We start from the raw sequence: 18,305 nt of genomic DNA on the forward strand, positions 1-18,305 counted from the left end.
ACGCAGCCGAACGCGGCCGAGCCGAGCGCAGCCGAGTGCGCGCGCCGCGGGCGCCGGTGCCGGAAGGAGCGGCGGGGGCGGGGCGGGCACAGCCGCGGGTGAGGCTCGGTGAGTGCCGGCCGTGTGTCTGTCTGTCTGTCCGTCTGTCGGTGAGTGCCGGCCGTGTGTCTGTCTGTCTGTCCGTCTGTCGGTGACTGCCTGCTCTGGCTGTCTGTCTGTCTGTCTGTCTGTCGGTGAGTGCCGGCTGTGTATCTGCCTGTCTGTCTGTCTGTCGGTGACTGCCTGCTCTGGCTCTCTGTCTGTCGGTCTGTCTGTCGGTGGGTGCCGTGAGTGCCGGCTCTGGCTCTCTGTCTGTCTGTCTGTCTGTCGGTGGGTGCCGTGAGTGCCGGCTGTGGCTCTGGCTCTGTGTGTCGGTGTGTCCGTGCTTGCCGTGCCGGTGTGTGTCGGTGTCGCTGCCGGGCCGCTCCCGGGCCGGCTCAGCTCAGCGCTGGGTGAACGCGGGGCGGTGGGGCCGGGGAGGAGGGGGCTCCGGGCCGTGCCCGTGTCCTGCCGGCAGCGCCTCGGGCCGGGCCGGGCCTGGGCGGGGGTCCCTGCGAGCCCCGGGGCCGCGGCCTGCGCGGCGTGGGGCGCTGTGGGCGGGCGGTGTCCCCTTCCATCCCCTGCCCCTCCTCTCCCGGGCCCTGGGGCCGTGCCAGGGCCCCTCGGGGGCTCTGCGATGTGGCGGTGTGTGCTCAGTGCCCCCATACCCTCGGGTGCCCCGGGCAGCCTGTGAGAGACCCGGCAGCGCTTGTCTGAGCTGGGGTCGTTTCTCCGGGAGTTCTTACATGAATTTTTTTCCTAAGCGTGGGTGCAGCAGCCCCGCGGTGAGATGTGCTCTGACAGCTGGGCTTTGTCAGAGCCTCTGGCCTTAGGAACTCTTCTGTGTGTTGTGGTGCTGTCTCGCAGATGAGTTGCTTTCAAAAAACTGATTAAAATACCCGGAGAAAATCCATGCCATTACCTCACTTTCCATCTCTGTCCCTTTCTGCAGCTCTTAAAATACGACATCCAGGCACAGTTTTGTACTGTAGGATAAACTGTGCTGTGGAAAGCATCAGCTTGTTCCCTGAGTTTCTGAGGGATTTTGAGTTTTGTTGCCTGTGGTAACGCTTTGTGGTGTTCCAGTGATCACGTGTGAAATTATAACTTCTGAGTGATCGTATTTAGATCCTACTAAAAACTAAAAATACACCCTTGGCTGTTGCTCGCAGGTTGTGGTTTGGGACTGGCCTGTGGCTGGGGTGCAGGTTTGGTGCAGTGGGGCTGGGCAGAGCTTTGTTCCCTGCCCTTGCTGACGGTCCCCACGCAGGCTCAGCGTGTTCCCAGCTCCTGCAAGAGCTGCTGGGCTTGGGTGTCACTGGTTTCTGTTACCTAATTACCCCATAAAGGGGTTTCAAACTGTCTTTAAAAGCCCAATATTCTCTCTTGCGTAAACTTGCACAGGCTTCGGAAGTAAGCGCTGTCCGGAGGTTTGGAAGGGAAATGAGGGATTTTTAGAAAAATGCAAGTTGAGAATAGGAGAAAAAAATTCCCAGTTTCCAGGATATAAAAGAAGTGTGAGTTTGCTTGCTAGTCCAGCATCATGCCCTTCAGGAGGCTGGCTCGGGGTGTTATCACGGCCACTGTGTGGGAATTCCTCATTCCCCACAGTCAGGAGTGGGCTCCAGTGAGTGAACCCCCTGTCCTTGGGCTGTGGAACGGGGGAAAGGGCTCCACAGGAATTACTGGGTGACGCTTTGCTGATGAAATAACGTTCACCAGGGTTGCTGGGGGCATTTTTCAGTGGTAGCCATCTGTTGTTGATGCTGGAAAGTTAACTTTGGTGTCTTTGTGGAGGAGGCACAGTGATGCCTGTAAAAGTAGTTGGTATCAAAAGACTTACTTGGTCCAGCATAGTTTTTAATTCAAAATTTCTGTCTGCTTGCAGCAGATTATTTTCAAGTGAACCCTTGAAATAGCCTTAAAATAGTATCTTTGTCTTCACATGGGTCGTGAACAGTGATTGCTGGAGTCCTTGTTCTGCTTTTATGGTGTTTTTAGCATGAGCCTGAGAGTTTCAGTCCATGTATATTCAACAGCCTCAGCTCTCCCCTAAATTTGGCACAGCTCTGACTGGGACCTGGTAACGACTCAGGATCCCAGTGCAGAGCCACTTTGTGGAGCTTTGATTTGGCACAGCTGTGAATTATGGAGTTACTTTTCCTGTGCGATAAGAGCAGATTTAATATCTCTATTCAAATATTGCCTGTGTGCCTTTACAATTAGCTGCCCATTTTTTCCCCATTTGGAAAGTGTTTCCCTTTAACTGCTGCCAGCTGCTACGGAGGCTGTTCTGGGAGGATTTGGGTAGCTCTGTTTCTAACACCACTTTTCTGGTGCTGATGGAAGTGGAACCCACGTTTGTGCCACTTCAGCTGTGTTTGTGGAGTAATCCCGTTCTCACGTTAATCATTTAAATCTCACCCCTGAAAGTTTTTTTCTGTAACGCACAGAGATTGTTTTGGTTGGTGTTTTTCGTAAACAGAAGATTAATAGATGGAAAAGGGTAATATAACCGAACACTGAAGTTATTCTCACCTCAGAAACCTGAGCACTTCTCTTCCATCAGGCTGTTTGCCCTGATTTGCAGGTTATTTGAGTCGATGCTTTTCCTAAGCCCCACAGAGGCTTTTCCCCATCGGTATTTTGCTCAAGCAATAAATAAATCTGCTGACATGTGTGTTCTGCCATGTTTGCTTATTCTTGACCTTTGCTTTTTAGCCAGGCAAGGGACAGTTTCAGTCGTGACGTTGTGTAACTGGGTGTTTATGCCTTGACAGGCGTGTTTGATTTGTATCCTTCAAACCTGTGCCTGTTGCAGCTGGTGAGTTGTTCAGAGCTGTGCAGACGTGGGTAAAGGTTTCAGGGTTAGTGGTGGCGAAACCAAGACACCCAGTGCTTCGTCATCTGAGCAGATTTTGTTCCAGCGCAGGCAAATGTCATTTAAATATTCTGCCCTCCTCTTCCCGTGTTATCTCTGGGTGATGTACCTGTTGTTGCACAGCAGAGAAACTCCTGGTTGTCACGAGTGTGATTGCTGGGACAGGTGCCTGGATTTGGGTCTGGTTCAGAGCCATGTTTTGACTCCTGTGTGTGCTCCAGGCTCAGAGCTGCCCTGAAGTCATCTTTGGATGCCCCTGCAGCTTCCAAAGGAGTGTGGCAGGAACCTGGAGCAGCTGTGCTCAGCAGTGCAGTCCGGTTTCTCCAGGGCACCCAGACTCTAGTGTCCACAGGGGTCATGCATTCCAGCAGGAATTAGCTGCCTAAATGCTTCTGGGGATGTTGCCCTTCAGTCTTTCAGGAGGTTTTCATACTAGGTATGAGTTCACTGGGTCAAACTGGTGCTTTCAGTGTGATTTGGAGCACAAGTCTGATGAGGAGCAGCTGGGGGGGCTCAGCCTGGAGAAAAGGGGGTTCAAGGGAGACCTTTTTGTTCCTACAACTCCCTGACACGAGGGTGGAGCCAGGTGGGGTCGGGCTCTGCTCACAGGTAACAAGGGACAGGATGAGAGGAAACAGCCTCGAGTTGTGCCAGGGAAGGTTCAGATCGGATACCAGGAAAAATGCCTTCATTGGAAGGGTGGTCAGGCACTGGCACAGGCTGCCCAGGATAGTGCTGGGATTGCCATCCCTGGAAGCGTTCAAAGGTTTTGTGGATGTGGCCACTGGGGCCATGGTTTAAGTGGTGAACATGACAGCAGTGGGCTGAGGGTTGGACCTGATGATCTTAGAGGTCTTTTTTCAACCTTAATGACTCTGTGATTATCCTCCCTTCAGATAATGAGGAAATAAGAATGAAAGTTAGGTAATTAATTGCTCATGGCTGCACAGTGAACCCACTGATGGCTTTCAGCTCAACCTTCTGTTCTCAAATCTAAGCTGAAGGAACTCAGTGTGAAACATGCTGTTCTAGAGGGGTTTTTTAGCATAAATTCTGCATTTAAGGTTGAAATTGTGGCAGCCTGTGCAGGACAGTACAGGAGGTCACTGCCTTTGAATGGCAATTCCAGAGCTCTGTGCTAGGTAGTCATTCCCCATAACAGCCAAACAGACAGGTTCTGTGTGGGCAGGAGGGGTTTGTTTGGCATCAAACTTCTCTAGATTCAAAACCACAGAACTTCTTCGCCTCTTACTGCCTCTGCTTTGAACTCCAGCAGCTCCCAGGGGTGGCTGGAGCGCTGACCCTGCACTGATACCCCTCCAGTGCCCTCTCCAAAGTGCTGCTTTTTCCCAGTTGAAAACTGTATGTGAAGATCCTGTTTGAAATCTTCAGTGGATCATTGCACATCTCCACCAAGTCATACTGAGGAGAGAGTTATTTTTACTTCTTGCAAAGGCCTCAGTCCACATAGTGTTTCCCTGAGGGAAGAGAAAGTCTTTGATGTTGAATCACAAGGTCTGGATTCTGTTTTCCATTTCTACACTAATTTTTAATGTGTTATGGGGTCACTTAATTGGTCCATGATACAGTTTACCAAAACTAAATTGACTTTTATTTTTAACCCAGGACTTTGGATTACTTTTGTTACCTATGAATATTTTACAATGCTTAATGTGCTGTTCTGACAGATCTTAAATGCATTATATTTTCTGTTTATTTCAGACTGTAAGATTCAGATATGTTCCTATTTGATTGGATTTACAGTGGTTTCAGTAGCATATTACAGTTTTTAGGTAAGTCTTTATTGTTTGGGATTTTTCCTTTCTGCCATTCTTGTGTAAAATGTCTGTTCACCTCTGTTATCTTCAAACAAGGCCGTTGGTTAAATAATAATATTTGGTTTGGTGTATATTCAGTAACACTCAAACAAAAGTTTCACTTATCAATACTGAGGATTTCCAGACTCTGCTCTCCACTCAACCTTACATTAAACCTTAACTTCTTGAAAAAAACCTACATTTTCTTTCATGATCATAATATGTTGGACTTTTCTAATCATAGTGCATTTAAACTACTGTAGTTCAGTTGGCTTTTGTGGACCTTCTGATTTTTCTCTGCTGTAAAGAGCTGACCTCAGTTATTTTAGTTCAGTTCTTTTGCACATGAGGATGTTACTTCAGAATCCAAATAGGAGGGACTGTCTACAAAAAACTAGTGCCAGGTATTGAAGCCCTTTCTCACGTTCAGCACTGCGTTGTTCAGTGACTGGTGTCACAGAAATCAGCATCAGACTTCCCTGGCATCTGCTCAGGAGCCCCAGAAAATAATTCCCTGGCCCAAAGAGTCTGCAGTGCAGATCAGTCCAAGGTGAAATATTAGCTTGTGCTTAACAAGGAGGGGAAAAAACCCCACAACCAGGAGGAAAATGAGTGTCAGGATACTGAAAAAGGAAGGGAAGGTGCAGATCTTGTAGGTAAAAGGCACAGTTTCCGAGTTCAGAGGATTCTATTGAAGTGGTCAAAAAGCATCTGAGGCTAAGGAATCATGGCAGGCTGTGCCACCTGCCTTTTATCAGCTGAAAGTTTAAAGCTTTTCGCTGAATGTTGGACCCTTGGCCTACTGTCAAAATGTCAGCCAGTGAAATTTTAACCAAGGCGACTAATCTTTGTTATCTCCTCTTCCTTAGCTGTGCAGTGATTGCTGCTCCCTGCCCTGCTCTTCCATTCCTGGGCAAGCAAAGGCTAATTCTGGCTAATTCAGCCAATAAGTGAAGTTAGCCTTGTGTTTCTGTGACAGACACTTGGGAAGCCTGAAATGTTTTGGGGAAAGCAGCAACGTGTTCCTGGGGAGCAAAGACTCCTTTATGTGCAGGCTGAGAGTGGCAAACATGGTATTGTTTCACTGTAGGTTAAGAGACTTCTGTCTAACTCACAAGGTGAGTTTCTCCTGTGATGTGAGTAGATACATGAAAATGTTTGTCACTTCTTCTTGCTCTGTAAACATTTACGCTTTCTCCTCCTCTCTGTGGTTCAATAGTTTGTATACACCTTGTGAGAAGGTGAGTTTGGGAAGTAAGAGTTGCTTGTGTTTGAAAGAACTGTGAGGACACTCAACAGGACCTGGAGTAATGAAGATCATTAATGAAACAAGATGAGGAATGGGAGAGAATATCCATTTGTGCAGGTTACAAAACATGTCCCTCTGGAACATGATCCCAGAGATAGCTGAAAGGCAGAGGGAGAGGTGAGCAAACAGCAGCAGTGTAGAGGTCTGGGCAGAGCCACCTGTGCCCCTGCAATGCTGTGACATCAGCAGGCCTGGCTTGAAATCCCACCACAGAAAACACACGTGAGGGTAACACTTCAGATAGTTTTTTTTCAGTACAGAACAGGATCGATGCTTTGTTTTTAAATTTAATTTATCTTAATGTTTTACTTTGAACATCAATCAGTTTGAAGCAGTGAAAGCTAATTCTGGCAGAGGATGTAGTGTTGACAAGTTATTAGAGAATTACCCTTTGATAATCTCCAACATTAAGAAAATATGGTGTTGGTGTTTTAAACGTCTTCTCCACTCCTTCACAGCAACTGTTGCATTTCTGGGGCTTTGACTAGAGGGGAGATGAAGGGCAAAAGTCATTCTTATAAAGATGACAATCAATGAAAATAAGATTTCTTGTTCCTTTTATGGAAGCAGTGTCACATGGCAGCAGGTGTGTCAGAAGTGCCCTGACAGGGCCATTCAGGACGTAGCCACCACTTTTCCTGGGGGTGTGGGTGGAAGTTACTCTTTGTCCAAATAATGTATCAACCAACACTGAAGAACTCATACATGGACTAATTATGACCATTGACATTGAAACCAATGTCTCTGTAATATTCTGATTGAAGCCTGAATTCTCTTTTTGCCTCAGACAAGGTTTTTGTTGCAATTGGAGGTAGCTGAACAGAGCCCTGTGCGGATTCAGGTCCGTGCTCCAGAGCCTACTGTTGGTGCTGGACCTATACACCCACCCCTCACCTCCTGTGAGCAAACTGGCCTCTTGCTGGGGCACAGTAAACTCCACTGGCAGTGTTCAGTCCTGCTCTGCAGTGCTTTTCCTCAGAGAAGGTAACTGCATTTCCAGGAGTGACACATTCACACCACAGGGTACCCAGTGCAGCAGGCACGTGGCAGGTGGGAATGTGGTTTGTACGAGGAGGACAATGTGGACAAAGGGCACTGGTGATAAAGTGACACTGATAAAGTGTGTGCTGGGGCTTGGCTGGCCTGTATTTTGCACTGTGACTGTAACACTTTGTTCCTGGGAGCAAAATCATCTCCAGGGCTGGAAATGAACTCCCACCGCTTGAACTGATTACTCACTGGGTCCTTCTTTGTTCTAGGACTGTACAAGAAATCAGGCAAACTCGTGTTCCTTGGCCTGGACAATGCTGGGAAAACTACACTGCTGCACATGCTCAAAGATGACAGACTGGGGCAACACGTGCCCACGTTACACCCCAGTAAGTGAATATTGCTGGTCCTGTGACTGGAAAGTGTTTGAAGGCTTGCAGGAAAAGCAGGATTTGATTCTTCATCCTAAGACCAACAGTGTAATTGGGAGAAACAAAGTGATTTTGGGGATGCAATCTTTAGATAATTCAAGTAATATTAAAAAATATATATGTAGGATAGTTTAGTGTGTTACATTAAATTAAGGAGGTGAATAACAAGCAGGATAATGAAACTGAGAGGAAGAACGATGAAGCTGTGGGGAAAAGGGGCTTGCAGTTTTTGGGACCAGCTTTTCTGTGTAGCAGGAAAGTTAAGAGTTTGTGTCTCAAAGGTTGCTGTGTAATTGTTATCCTGGTAACCTTGCAGGAGAAAAAGTTCAGCACAGGTTGAAAATGTGGATTGGTGAAGTCCAGTAAGGAGGTGAGAAATTGGGAAAGGATGTGACGAGGAGAAACCTTGAACAGTATTGGACACAAAATGCCATCTTTTTGGCAAGCCAGATGCCAGAACCAACTGTTGTTTGTGTAATATGTAGGGATACATAATGTATGAATACTGTCTGCTGTTCTCAGTGTTGTAGATATTTTATTTCACACATGCTTTAATGGTTAATAACATTTTGGTGTTATACGAACTTGTCACTGATTTTGAGAGAACGTTTTACTCTCATTTGCTTCTTGAATAACAAAACACTGAAAAGAACCAAGAGAAAAACTAAGGTGTATGTGCTAGAAGGTGAGACTGTGCAGTGCATTGGAACAATCTTCACAGGAACATAACTCTGTGTCTTTCCAGCTTCAGAAGAGCTGACAATTGCTGGCATGACTTTCACTACCTTTGATCTGGGTGGCCATGCTCAAGGTAAGAGTGTGCATTGACTCACTTGAGCTCAGTGAGTTGGGCTGGAGTTTGTTTCCAGTCAGAAATGCAGCCTTCCTGCAAAGGCTGACTTCCCACGCTCTTCTTTGAAAGCATAAAAGACACTGTCTGTTTTTTTGTCCATCTCCACTTATCACTTATCCCAAATACAATTTGGCAGGAGCTGCAGTAGAGCAGGAACTTTTGTCTAATACTGTGAAGGGGATTATGTACTTTGAATTGCTTATATTTACCTTTAAGCTTTATGCTTCAAACTTAACTTCAGTGACATAATTCTTGGGGAAACAAAAGGAGTTCTGTGCATCAGCATCCATGGGGGATAGAGGGGTGATAACAGTAAAGGGATGATATTTTTGCTCTGTCATTTCAAGTAAAACATGGGATTGCATCCTGAATGCTGGCAGCATAAGCTAAGACTTAAAAAAAAGTCAAATAAAAAAACTGTACCTGCTGCTCCTTAATTACCAATGTACATCACTCTGAATTTGGGGATAATTTCCTTTTATTTTTAATTCTCATTTTCCCTGTAGCTCGCAGAGTGTGGAAAAACTACCTGCCTGCAATTAATGGCATTGTGTTCTTGGTGGACTGTGCAGATCATGAAAGGTTGCTTGAATCAAAAGAAGAACTTGATGTAAGTTTAAAGGAGCTTTTGAAAGTGTGACCTTTCACTTGTAAGAGCTCGGCTCAAATACCCAGCACCCAACAGAGCCCTGCTGTCACCTCACATGAGTAGGAGCAATTTGACCTGTATTCTAAATTCATCACTCCTTCTTTCTCCTTCCCTCTCCAGTCACTAATGACAGATGAAACTATTGCTAATGTGCCTATCCTAATTCTTGGTAACAAGATTGACAGACCAGAAGCCATCAGTGAAGAAAGGTTACGAGAGACATTTGGTCTGTATGGCCAGACAACAGGAAAGGTATTGCTCCTTTTTTCTTTCCTTTTTTTTTTTTTTTTTTTTTTATTGATGGGTTTTTGGTTTGATGAGATTTTTTTGTTAGGGAGTTTGTTTGCCTTATTTAAGAACTTGCCTTATCTAAGAAAAAACTAGATGAAGTCTTTCAGTAAGTGAGTTTTCTCATGTAAAGTACAGGCTTTACATGATGGAGTCATTCCAGCATGGATTCCATCCCAGCTCCCATGAGCTGACCAGCACCGTGGTTCTGCTGAGAGCACCTGGTCTTGCAATTCCTCCTTGTTTATTCACTCTTAGGGGCCTCCCCTAAAGTTCAGTGTCAGTCAGAGTTTAGGCTGAGCAGGAACAAAATCTTTGCCTTCTTTTTCTCTGGTTCTTACACCCCCACGTGCAGTCGATGAGCTCTGAACACCATTGTGAAGCTCCAGTTGAGCAACGGCTTTATTGCACTCTGCTGATCTTGGCAAGCAAGCACCTTGCACTCCTGCTTTGGTCAGTCCTAAAACTGGTAGCAAATGCTCTTTTTATCTGGTTGGAAAACTGTTGGAAACGGAACAGGGAACTGTGACTGAAAACCAAAGCTCTAAAATTCTCTATGGACACGTTGCTGTTCCATTCTGGCTTCGTGTACTGCACCCTCTCCAGTGTGGATGAACGTATGAAAATACGCCTTCAACACATGAAAATATGCTTTGTGTATCCCTTGTGTACGTGTTACTGAGATTGGGATGGCAGGGTTGGATTAGATGTCAGGAGGAAATCCTTCCCTGTGAGGGTGGGCAGGCCCTGGCACAGGTTGCCCAGAGAAGCTGTGGCTGCCCCATCCCTGGAATTGTCCGAGGCCAGGTTGGACGGGGCTCGGAGCATCCTGGGCTGGTGGAAGGTGTCCCTGCCCATGGCAGGGGGTTGGAACAAGATGAGCTTCAAAGTCCCTTCCAACCCAACCCATTCTACGCATTCGAGAATGGGTTCCAACCCAAACCATTTGAGATGCATTTCTGTTCTAAAGTCCAGTGTCCAACACAAGCTCAGCACTGACATTCCATAGAAACGACTGTCCATGTGCAGTAGGTGTTGTTTTCCGAGGAGGCTGTAACTGGGAGGATTTCTGTGTCTCTGCAGGGCAGCACCCCCCTGAAGGAGCTGAATGCCAGGCCCCTGGAGGTGTTCATGTGCAGTGTGCTCAAGAGGCAGGGCTATGGGGAGGGGTTCCGCTGGATGGCCCAGTACATCAACTGACCCTGCCCCTCGCCTGCTGCTCGTCTGATCACTCAGTGTACGTCACTTGAACCCATCTGACTGTTCACTTAGAAAAATACACCTTTTTAGCTAATGATGTCATTGATGCTAAATTATAAGTGTGGAGGATCGACAAATTATTTCGCCTTTGTAAGTTTAAATACCACAACCTGTGAGCTTTCTAATCCCGTGCAAAACTTCCTTTTGCAGCTTTTAATTTAATGAGTCTCCAGCACCATTTTTTTGGTCAGAGCAACTTTCCAGTACAGTATGTTTGAATGCACTTTTTAACAGCTAAAAACGATGAACATGTGAAAGAAAAAAAAAAAATATTTAATGCTTATGTTAAATTTTTTTATGTACTTTTTTGAAACTGGTTTTATAACTTTAGAGTATATAACCATCTTTCAAGGAATAATAAATAATTAGCTGATGGATAATTGCATGATGCCTTACAGTTTTCAATAATACACTTTCTTATGCAACGTCATGCAATAAATTCAAATCCAGTTTTTGGCAACTTCAATGGGAAATGTTTCGTTTTAATGTGTCTTAACTAGTGAGGCTGCCTGGTGATCTGAATATGTGGGATATTTTCCTGGAACACAGCAGGCCACAAAGTAGTTTCATTGTAGGTTAGAGTAAGGTGGGGTTTTTTTCAGACTACCAAATTGCATTTGTTTTAGGATTTTGCATAGTAAAGGAAAAATCCAATGTGCTGCCCTTCAAGTACAAATAATGTCAATTAGCTGTGCCAAAGTAAATCTTAAACTAATATCAAAAGTGGTCTTAATCTACTGGGCTCTGGAATTAAACCCCTGATGTGGCACAAGAAATACAGTTTCTTCCTGTAGAAAGAAAAAATGAAGAATATTAGTGAGCTAAATATCCTGTTTCCAATTTCATTAGGTTTTGGGTCTACCAGCAGATTTGCCTGTGAAATCACCAGGAAAAAAAAAAAGTGTTACCACTGCTACTCGTGAAAATTTATCAGCTCACACCCCGATTGGCCAGTCTTATTTTTGCTATTTTAAACTGGGACAAGAGGGATTCTTTTATGTGGTTTTTGCCCTGACTCCTGGCCAGTGGGGCAGCTGCTGGCTGCCCAGGGGACTTATTTCTGGGGTAAAATTCAGTTATCTGCAGTCCCTGTTCCCAGCGTGCTGGTTTTCTCTGTCGCTGGGTGTGTTGGCTCCCCAAGGACAGAGCAGGCTATCTTTGAAGAGGGGCTGTTATCTGTCAGTATTCTGTTGGTGCTGCCTGGGAGCTGGGCTTGGTGCTTCCATGTCTGGGGATGTTTTATTTTCCTTTGCCAAATGAAGGTGGGGTTTCATGCCTGAAGTCACCGTTTCACCGTGAGGGGTTTGAGTTTCACTGTGTAGTTGGTTTTCCCCTTGTACAAACACAAACTGCTGCAAGTTTTACTGAATCCCCTTCACTGCCTGCTGTAGGTCTTCTCCAAAATACTTTAGGCCTTATGTTTCTAATATCCATGGCAGCAAATGTATTTCTGACTGGTTTGATTTCATAAATAACTTTCTCTGGGATGGAATCTCAGATTTAAAGCCTGTAGGCTCATAGCAAATAAATGAGACTTATTCCTTGCCCAAATCTGAACTGGTATGATTGAATATTGATGATCAGTTCCCCACAGCCCTAGACTGTGCATCTGAATAAGATGAATAATTCAGAGCACAGCTAATATAAATTGTAAATGAAGTTTATTGCTTCAGAATCACTTGCAGAGCATTAAGCCCGGTTTGTGTGTTTGTGATGGTATCAGATGGCTTTTCCAAATGACCAGCACAAGAGAATCCTGCATTTGAGCCAGTGCTCAGCTGTAGAGCAGTGTCTGTGCTGCAGAAATCCAAACTGGAGGTAAGAAGTGGGCAGTGTGTGGGTCTTTACTCCCTGCAGCCGTTGTGTAGGGGATGTGCCTCGCGGGGTTTTCTCTCTAGCTCTTTCTGCTGATGGCCGTAATGCAGAGAACAGCTAAATCACTAGATGGTGTGTAAACATTAAAGGTACTACTTGCAGAGTCACATTGTGTGGTGTTGATGTGAGAGACTTGGGACTGTGTTGCCTGTGCTGATGGAAATGAAGCTGGAGGTGGGGACGTTGTGCTGCACTTCCACAGGCTGAGCCATTGCACGGGCACCTGCTCTTCCAGCCAGCCCTGAACAACAGCAGCAGAGAAAGGGATAATCCTGTCAGAAATTGAAAAGGAAGGGAGGTGACAGTGCTTTAAAAGTGTGTGTTAAGAACAGTTCTCAGTGTTATGGAAACACTCAGATTTCCTGGTTCCTGCTGGGATGCTGCCTGGAATGTGGTTGCAGTAAGGGCATGGAGAAATCCAGACCTTGTGTTTATCCACCTGGGCACTGGAATTGTTCCTGCTGTGGGAATAGCTGAGCAGCCCTCAGTGAAGTACACAAACAATCTTGCTCTGTTTCATTCAGCAGAGGAAGGATCTTCCTTCTGTAGTTTACCTTCTGTTGTGCACTTGAATGTGAATGAGTGTTGTGTGTCTTTGTGTGAAGACTTCATTAATAGACAAATAACTGAGGAGAGTTTTCCTGGTGGTTCTCATCCCTGCTCCCCTCCACATCTCCCTGACCATTTCTATCTTATTCCTAAGACTGTCACCAGTCTTGCTTAAACAAAAGCAACATTCACATTTGGGTCTGACTTCTATGAATTTTTTTTTTAATTTGCACTTTTGACTATGCAGATTTCAATTCAACATCACTTTAAAGAATGTGAAAAAGAAAACTCATTAATAAAGATGTTATTTATGAAGTGTCTCATTTTGTTTTTACATTACAGCAGTTCTTTAAGAGAAATTAATGCAGATTTCTAAGATCCTAATAACTACTTGTGACAGTGACCTGTATTTCACTGCAGTCACCCCAGCTGCTGGCATTTCTGGGTTGAATAAGATTTATTTTGCTTGGATTTAATTAAAATTGGGGTTTAGTATGTACTGTATAACTGAGAGGTGATTGCTGTATTTCAGTCTTGGTTTAATAAATTTTTCAGCAATTATTGGCATTGGAGAAGGGAAGGATCTCCAAGTTTCCTCATTTATCCTCTTGCCAGATCAGGATTATTGCATTATTATTTCTGTGTTTGGGTCCTGTCTGTGATGTGCCAAAGGTGACCTGTGGCATTCACTGGAGTACAACACCTGCCTGCACAGGAGCTTCCTTGTGTTTTAATGATTGCAACTGAACACCAAACAGAACATTTGGCACCTATTTATTTATAATAATGTCAGTTCAGGAAAATGATGGAGGTGGTCTCCAAGCCTAGTGAATTCACAGCTCTGCTTGGGGTCGAATTGTTCTTCTCTTGTTTGTACTGTCCAAATATTTGGTTGTTACCAACCAAAGTCCAGTGTTTCTGTTGGTGCACCGTGCTCCGATTTAGGTCACACAAATGTTAGTTATGGACTGAGGAGTTACCCTCAAACAGCCTCATCCACTGGCTGCCACCTCACCCTGAGATAAACCACTCTTTGCACCAGTATCTGTGTGGAACTGATTTCTGTTTGGAAATGTGAGTGCTCTCAGTGTCTCAAAGCGTTAATTTATACAATAAACTGCAGAAGAGAAGCTAAAGATGAGCGTGTCCTTTGGCGTGTTCTCCATGTGTTTGTTGTTATGTTATCCCAGCCCGGGCTGGAAATACAAGTGTGGGAAATAGAAAATAAAATATTGCTTGGAATTTGCAGAAAAGGAGTTTTAAACAAGGAGTTCTTGTGAAATTATCAAAACCAGGGAAAAAGTACATAGTCTGGTAGTAGTGAGCTGGGATCTAAGGTGGGTATAATAATAATTCAGTCTGGTTTTTGCTGGATTTTTGTTCATGTGTCCATGAAAGCAAATCCCTTGCCTGGAATGCTCTTTGAACATGGACGAAATGACATTTCCTTTGTTGCAATTCTAAAATGAGGTGGAAGGATCTGACCTTACAGGGGAATGAGGCACTGTCTGCCCCTGTCCCAGTGGGATGACAGAAGCCTCCCTCACCTGCAAACTGCTGGAGATCCTGCACAAACCGTGTGTGAATCAGTGGGATTTGGGGTCACCTCCTCGGTGTTCATGGCACCACAGCCACTCTTAATGAGACATTCACTGTGTTGCACCCAACTGTGACAAGATTTAGTAGATTAAAAACAGCACAAAAAACTTGGGATGTGTAGACTTGGGTCCACTTGTAGTCCTGGATTCTCCTTCCTAAAAGTGTGCTGATAAACACTCTCCTCACTGAAGGAGAATGTAAAGGCATGCTTTCAGTGTTGGGTCCAAATGCCTGGTTTTGGCACAGGCAAGGAAGATTTTATGTTGTTTGGTTAGATTTCCTCCCCAAAGGGTGGTACTTCACTGTCAGGGTGGTTTGCTGAAGGTTTGGGGAAAGCCAAAAGCTTTGCTGGTGGGCAGGGCCTCAGTGCTGGGGACATGGGGCAGGTCCTGGGAGCATCTCTAGGAAATACTGGACCAAGTTCCCACTGTGCAGTGGAGGAAGGGAGAAATTAGGTGGGTTGACAAATGTCCCCTTGCCAGGGAGGTAAAGAGGGAAAGCAGTTCAGAGCAGGCTCCTGACGCTGCTGTGTGTGCTACAGCTCACCCACGCAAACACTGCTGCTTGTGAAAGCAGAGGGGATGGAGCGCTCAGGTGGGGAGAGGAGCTGTGTTTCAGCCAGCCTGTGCACACTGTGGTGGTGCCAGCGTTTGTCAGGGTAGTTTGAAATCTGTCCAGTGTCCTGCAACTGAGCTGGGCTTGGCTGAGTCACTGCAGACTGCGGGTTCTTGGTCCACTGATCCCCAGGGACAGAGCTGAGCTCACTTGTGTAACACACTTGACTCTGACCAGATCATAAGCACGAGCTGCAAAAATTAAACCGTACTTCAGGCTCTCTCGTGCCCACTGGCACTCAGAGATGGATTCTGAGTTCAACCCAAACTCTTGGTTCCAGCCCCAGGGCTCAAATATTGTTTCCTCTCTGCATTCTCAGAGCAGATTTGGGTTTAGGCTCAAATAAATTGAAACTGTAAAAGGAAGACTCCTTTATCTGCCACTTAACTCTTCTGTTCCTTGCTCTGTGTGTTTGTAATATATCTACAGTATATGTAAATATATATGTATACATATATATACACACACAAGAGGTCTGATATGAACCTCTGCAAATTATTGTTACTGAGATGCATTAGAATGAAGTTGCAGAGGACATTTAGTGAAATTCCCTGCTCATAGTAGGTTTTAAAGGGTGAAAAAATCAGGAATTTGCAGTACAGAAAATTAAAAGCTCTTGCTTTACTGGCAAATAATTAAATACAGGAGATAGCGTGGGAGAAATTCAGATGTGCAGCTACAGGAGAGCAGCTGGAGCTCGGTGCTGCCTGGACAAACAGCAGTTAAGCAGAACAGGAGGCAGAGCTGGGAATGTATTTTCCATTTTTTAGAGCTTCTGTTTTGTTTCTGGCGTCAGAGACACTTCTAGCATTGGTGTAAAGAAGTCTGGATGTTCCTACAAAATGAGAGGTTTACTTGATCCTGTTTTTAGGGAGTGTGTCCCATCCACTTGCTCTGACTCACTGCTCTGACAGCTGGCTCTGAGGAGCTCCAGTGAACATCCCCATAAGAAAGTTACGATGATTTGACATTTGTACCTGAAAATTCATCTGTAAAGAGGATTTCTTCTTGATTTATAGTATTTTTTTATTTTTTCAGTCCCCCTCTAGCCCTCCTGTGTGCTATTACCACTTCTGTAACAGCCTTTTGTTTCCTTGTCTGTATTTTGAGTTGCCTCCCAAGTTTAAAAACCAATATGATTCTGTTTCTCCCGGGCTGGTTTGGAGGGAGCTTTTTTCCAACACCCCGATGCTTAAAATTCTGGGGAAGAAATTTGTAAAGAGGCCTCTATCAGAGAAGAAATTCTGCTTGTGTTTTCAGAGCTGTTGTCAGGCAGAATTCAAGAGAGAATTAGTACAAGGTTTACATGTGTTGTTTGCCATTATTATTTGGGGAGAAACGAGGAAAAACCCAAAAAGTTACAGTCTCTGTGGTTGGTTGAAGTCAACTGAGCTGCTGCAAGTCTGACTGCAGAGAAGAATGTGTAACAGATCCTCACTCATGTGACTGGGGATGAGTCTATTTCTGTCTCAGTAAACATGAAATTATGAAATACATGCCGTGGAGATGGGGCTGGGCAAGTCCTTGGCTGACCTGGTCAACTGTCACTGGGCTTGCACCTCTCTGGGAGTACAGAGTGAATTAGAACTCAGTGCAGAGCACTGTGCTGCTGGAAGATGTGTAGTGAAAGGAGAGCAGGTCCCAGCAGTATTGCAAAGAAAGCACCCAGTATGTCACCAGGTAAGAGGGAGAGTGTTGTGAGTTTCTGTAATGGTATCTTACACACCTTGTGGGCAGCAGAGCACTTCACAGAGACAACATCTGGGGAAAAAAATCACAAAGAAACAGGTTTTCTTTTGTACGTTCCAGATTTGAAATAAATTCTTTGTAAAACTGGTGTGTGGCTGAGATTGGATCCTTTCTGCAAAATCAAAAAAAAAGCGTGTGTCTCAAGGCTGCAAAACAAGGACAAAAAGATCTGAGGGTCAGGGATACTTTGCCTTTGCCCTCCTGAGATAGTTCCAGTGATCCCCTGCACGGTACAAAGCTGTGGTGGGGAAGGAGCTGGTCCTGCCCCGAGCCCTTTGCCAGACCCTGCCTCAGCCGTGCCCTTCCCTGCTCCTCCAGGAGATGTGTCCCACTTGCACTGGGCCCATCCCTGGCACCTCTGCCCTGCATCAGCCCCAGCTCTGAGCATCCCAGGTGCAAAGGTCAGTGATATTCCCCACCCCAAATGCTGAATTCCTCCCCCAATATTCAATTCTGCCTTACCATGGCATCTCCTCTGCAGCATCCACATTCAGGCTGCTCAGTGCAGGAGGGAGGCTCAGGCAGCTCTTGGGATCCAGCCCAATGCCAGAGGGGGAGGAGTGGGCACTGGGCAGGTTGACTGGGCAGGAGCTTGCTGGGACAAGCACAGCCTGCCTGTGCAGGCAGGTGAGTCCTGGCAGGTGGGAGGGAAACCAGAGCCTGTCCTGGGAACTGGGGGAAAAAGTCATGCAAGGAGGGAGGGCAAAACCATGGGGGAAAAAAGACCAGTGGGATCCTGGGTTTCATAGAATCCCAGAGTGGTTTGGGTTGGAAGGGAATTTAAAACCCATCTCATCCCACCCTGCCATGGGCAGGGACACCTTCCACTGGCTCAGGTTGCTCCAAGTCAAGTCCAACCTGGCCTTGGACACTCCCAGGGATCCAGGGGCAGCCACAGCTTCTCTGGGCAACCTGGGCCAGGGAACCTTCCCCACCCTCAGGGAAGAATTTATCCCTAATACCCACTATATCCCTGCCCTCTGGCAGTGGGAAGCCATTCCCTGTGTCCTGTCCCTCCATGCCTTGTCCCCAGTCCCTCTCCAGCTCTCCTGGAAGGGGCTCTCAGGTCTCCCTGGATCCTTCTCCAGGTGAACCCCCCCAGCTCTCCCAGCCTGGCTCCAGAGCAGAGGTATTCCAGCCCTCAGAGCATCTTTGTGGCCACCTCTGGACTTGCTCCAACAGATCTGTGTCCTTTTTATTTTCTTAATTCCTGATTTTCTCATTTTGCAGAGGAGGCAATCAAACTCCCACCTCATTTCCAGTGAGTCCCTTCAGAAGCAGATGGTGACCCTCCATTCACACACAACATCCCCAAATTCCTGGAGCAGCACGTGCCCTCACCTCCCTCCTGTGTAATGCAGC

The 18,305-nt window shown here is 45.9% G+C and overlaps 1 protein-coding gene across 7 annotated transcripts; it reads left to right on the forward strand.

The window, feature by feature from the left end:
* The first annotated feature begins 14 nt into the window (after window positions 1–14).
* On the forward strand, window positions 15–11,022 carry SAR1B (secretion associated Ras related GTPase 1B). Of its 7 annotated transcripts, none has more exons than XM_050312425.1 (7): window positions 15–108; window positions 4,682–4,752; window positions 7,345–7,464; window positions 8,252–8,317; window positions 8,866–8,969; window positions 9,129–9,260; window positions 10,380–11,022. In XM_050312425.1, the coding sequence occupies exons 2-7, from the start codon at window positions 4,698–4,700 to the stop codon at window positions 10,494–10,496; spliced, it is 594 nt and encodes a 197-aa protein (XP_050168382.1). In that variant the 5' UTR covers window positions 15–108; window positions 4,682–4,697; the 3' UTR covers window positions 10,497–11,022. The 7 variants fall into 7 exon arrangements, with proteins under 7 accessions (XP_050168382.1, XP_050168383.1, XP_050168384.1 ...); XM_050312426.1 differs by having other exon boundaries at window positions 67–98; XM_050312427.1 differs by having other exon boundaries at window positions 79–141.
* Window positions 11,023–18,305: the final 7,283 nt, after the last annotated feature.

The sequence above is a fragment of the Myiozetetes cayanensis genome, unplaced genomic scaffold (genome assembly GCF_022539395.1).
Source record: "Myiozetetes cayanensis isolate MyiCay16 unplaced genomic scaffold, myiCay2020 scf17, whole genome shotgun sequence".
In the NCBI taxonomy this organism is placed as follows: domain Eukaryota; kingdom Metazoa; phylum Chordata; class Aves; order Passeriformes; family Tyrannidae; genus Myiozetetes; species Myiozetetes cayanensis.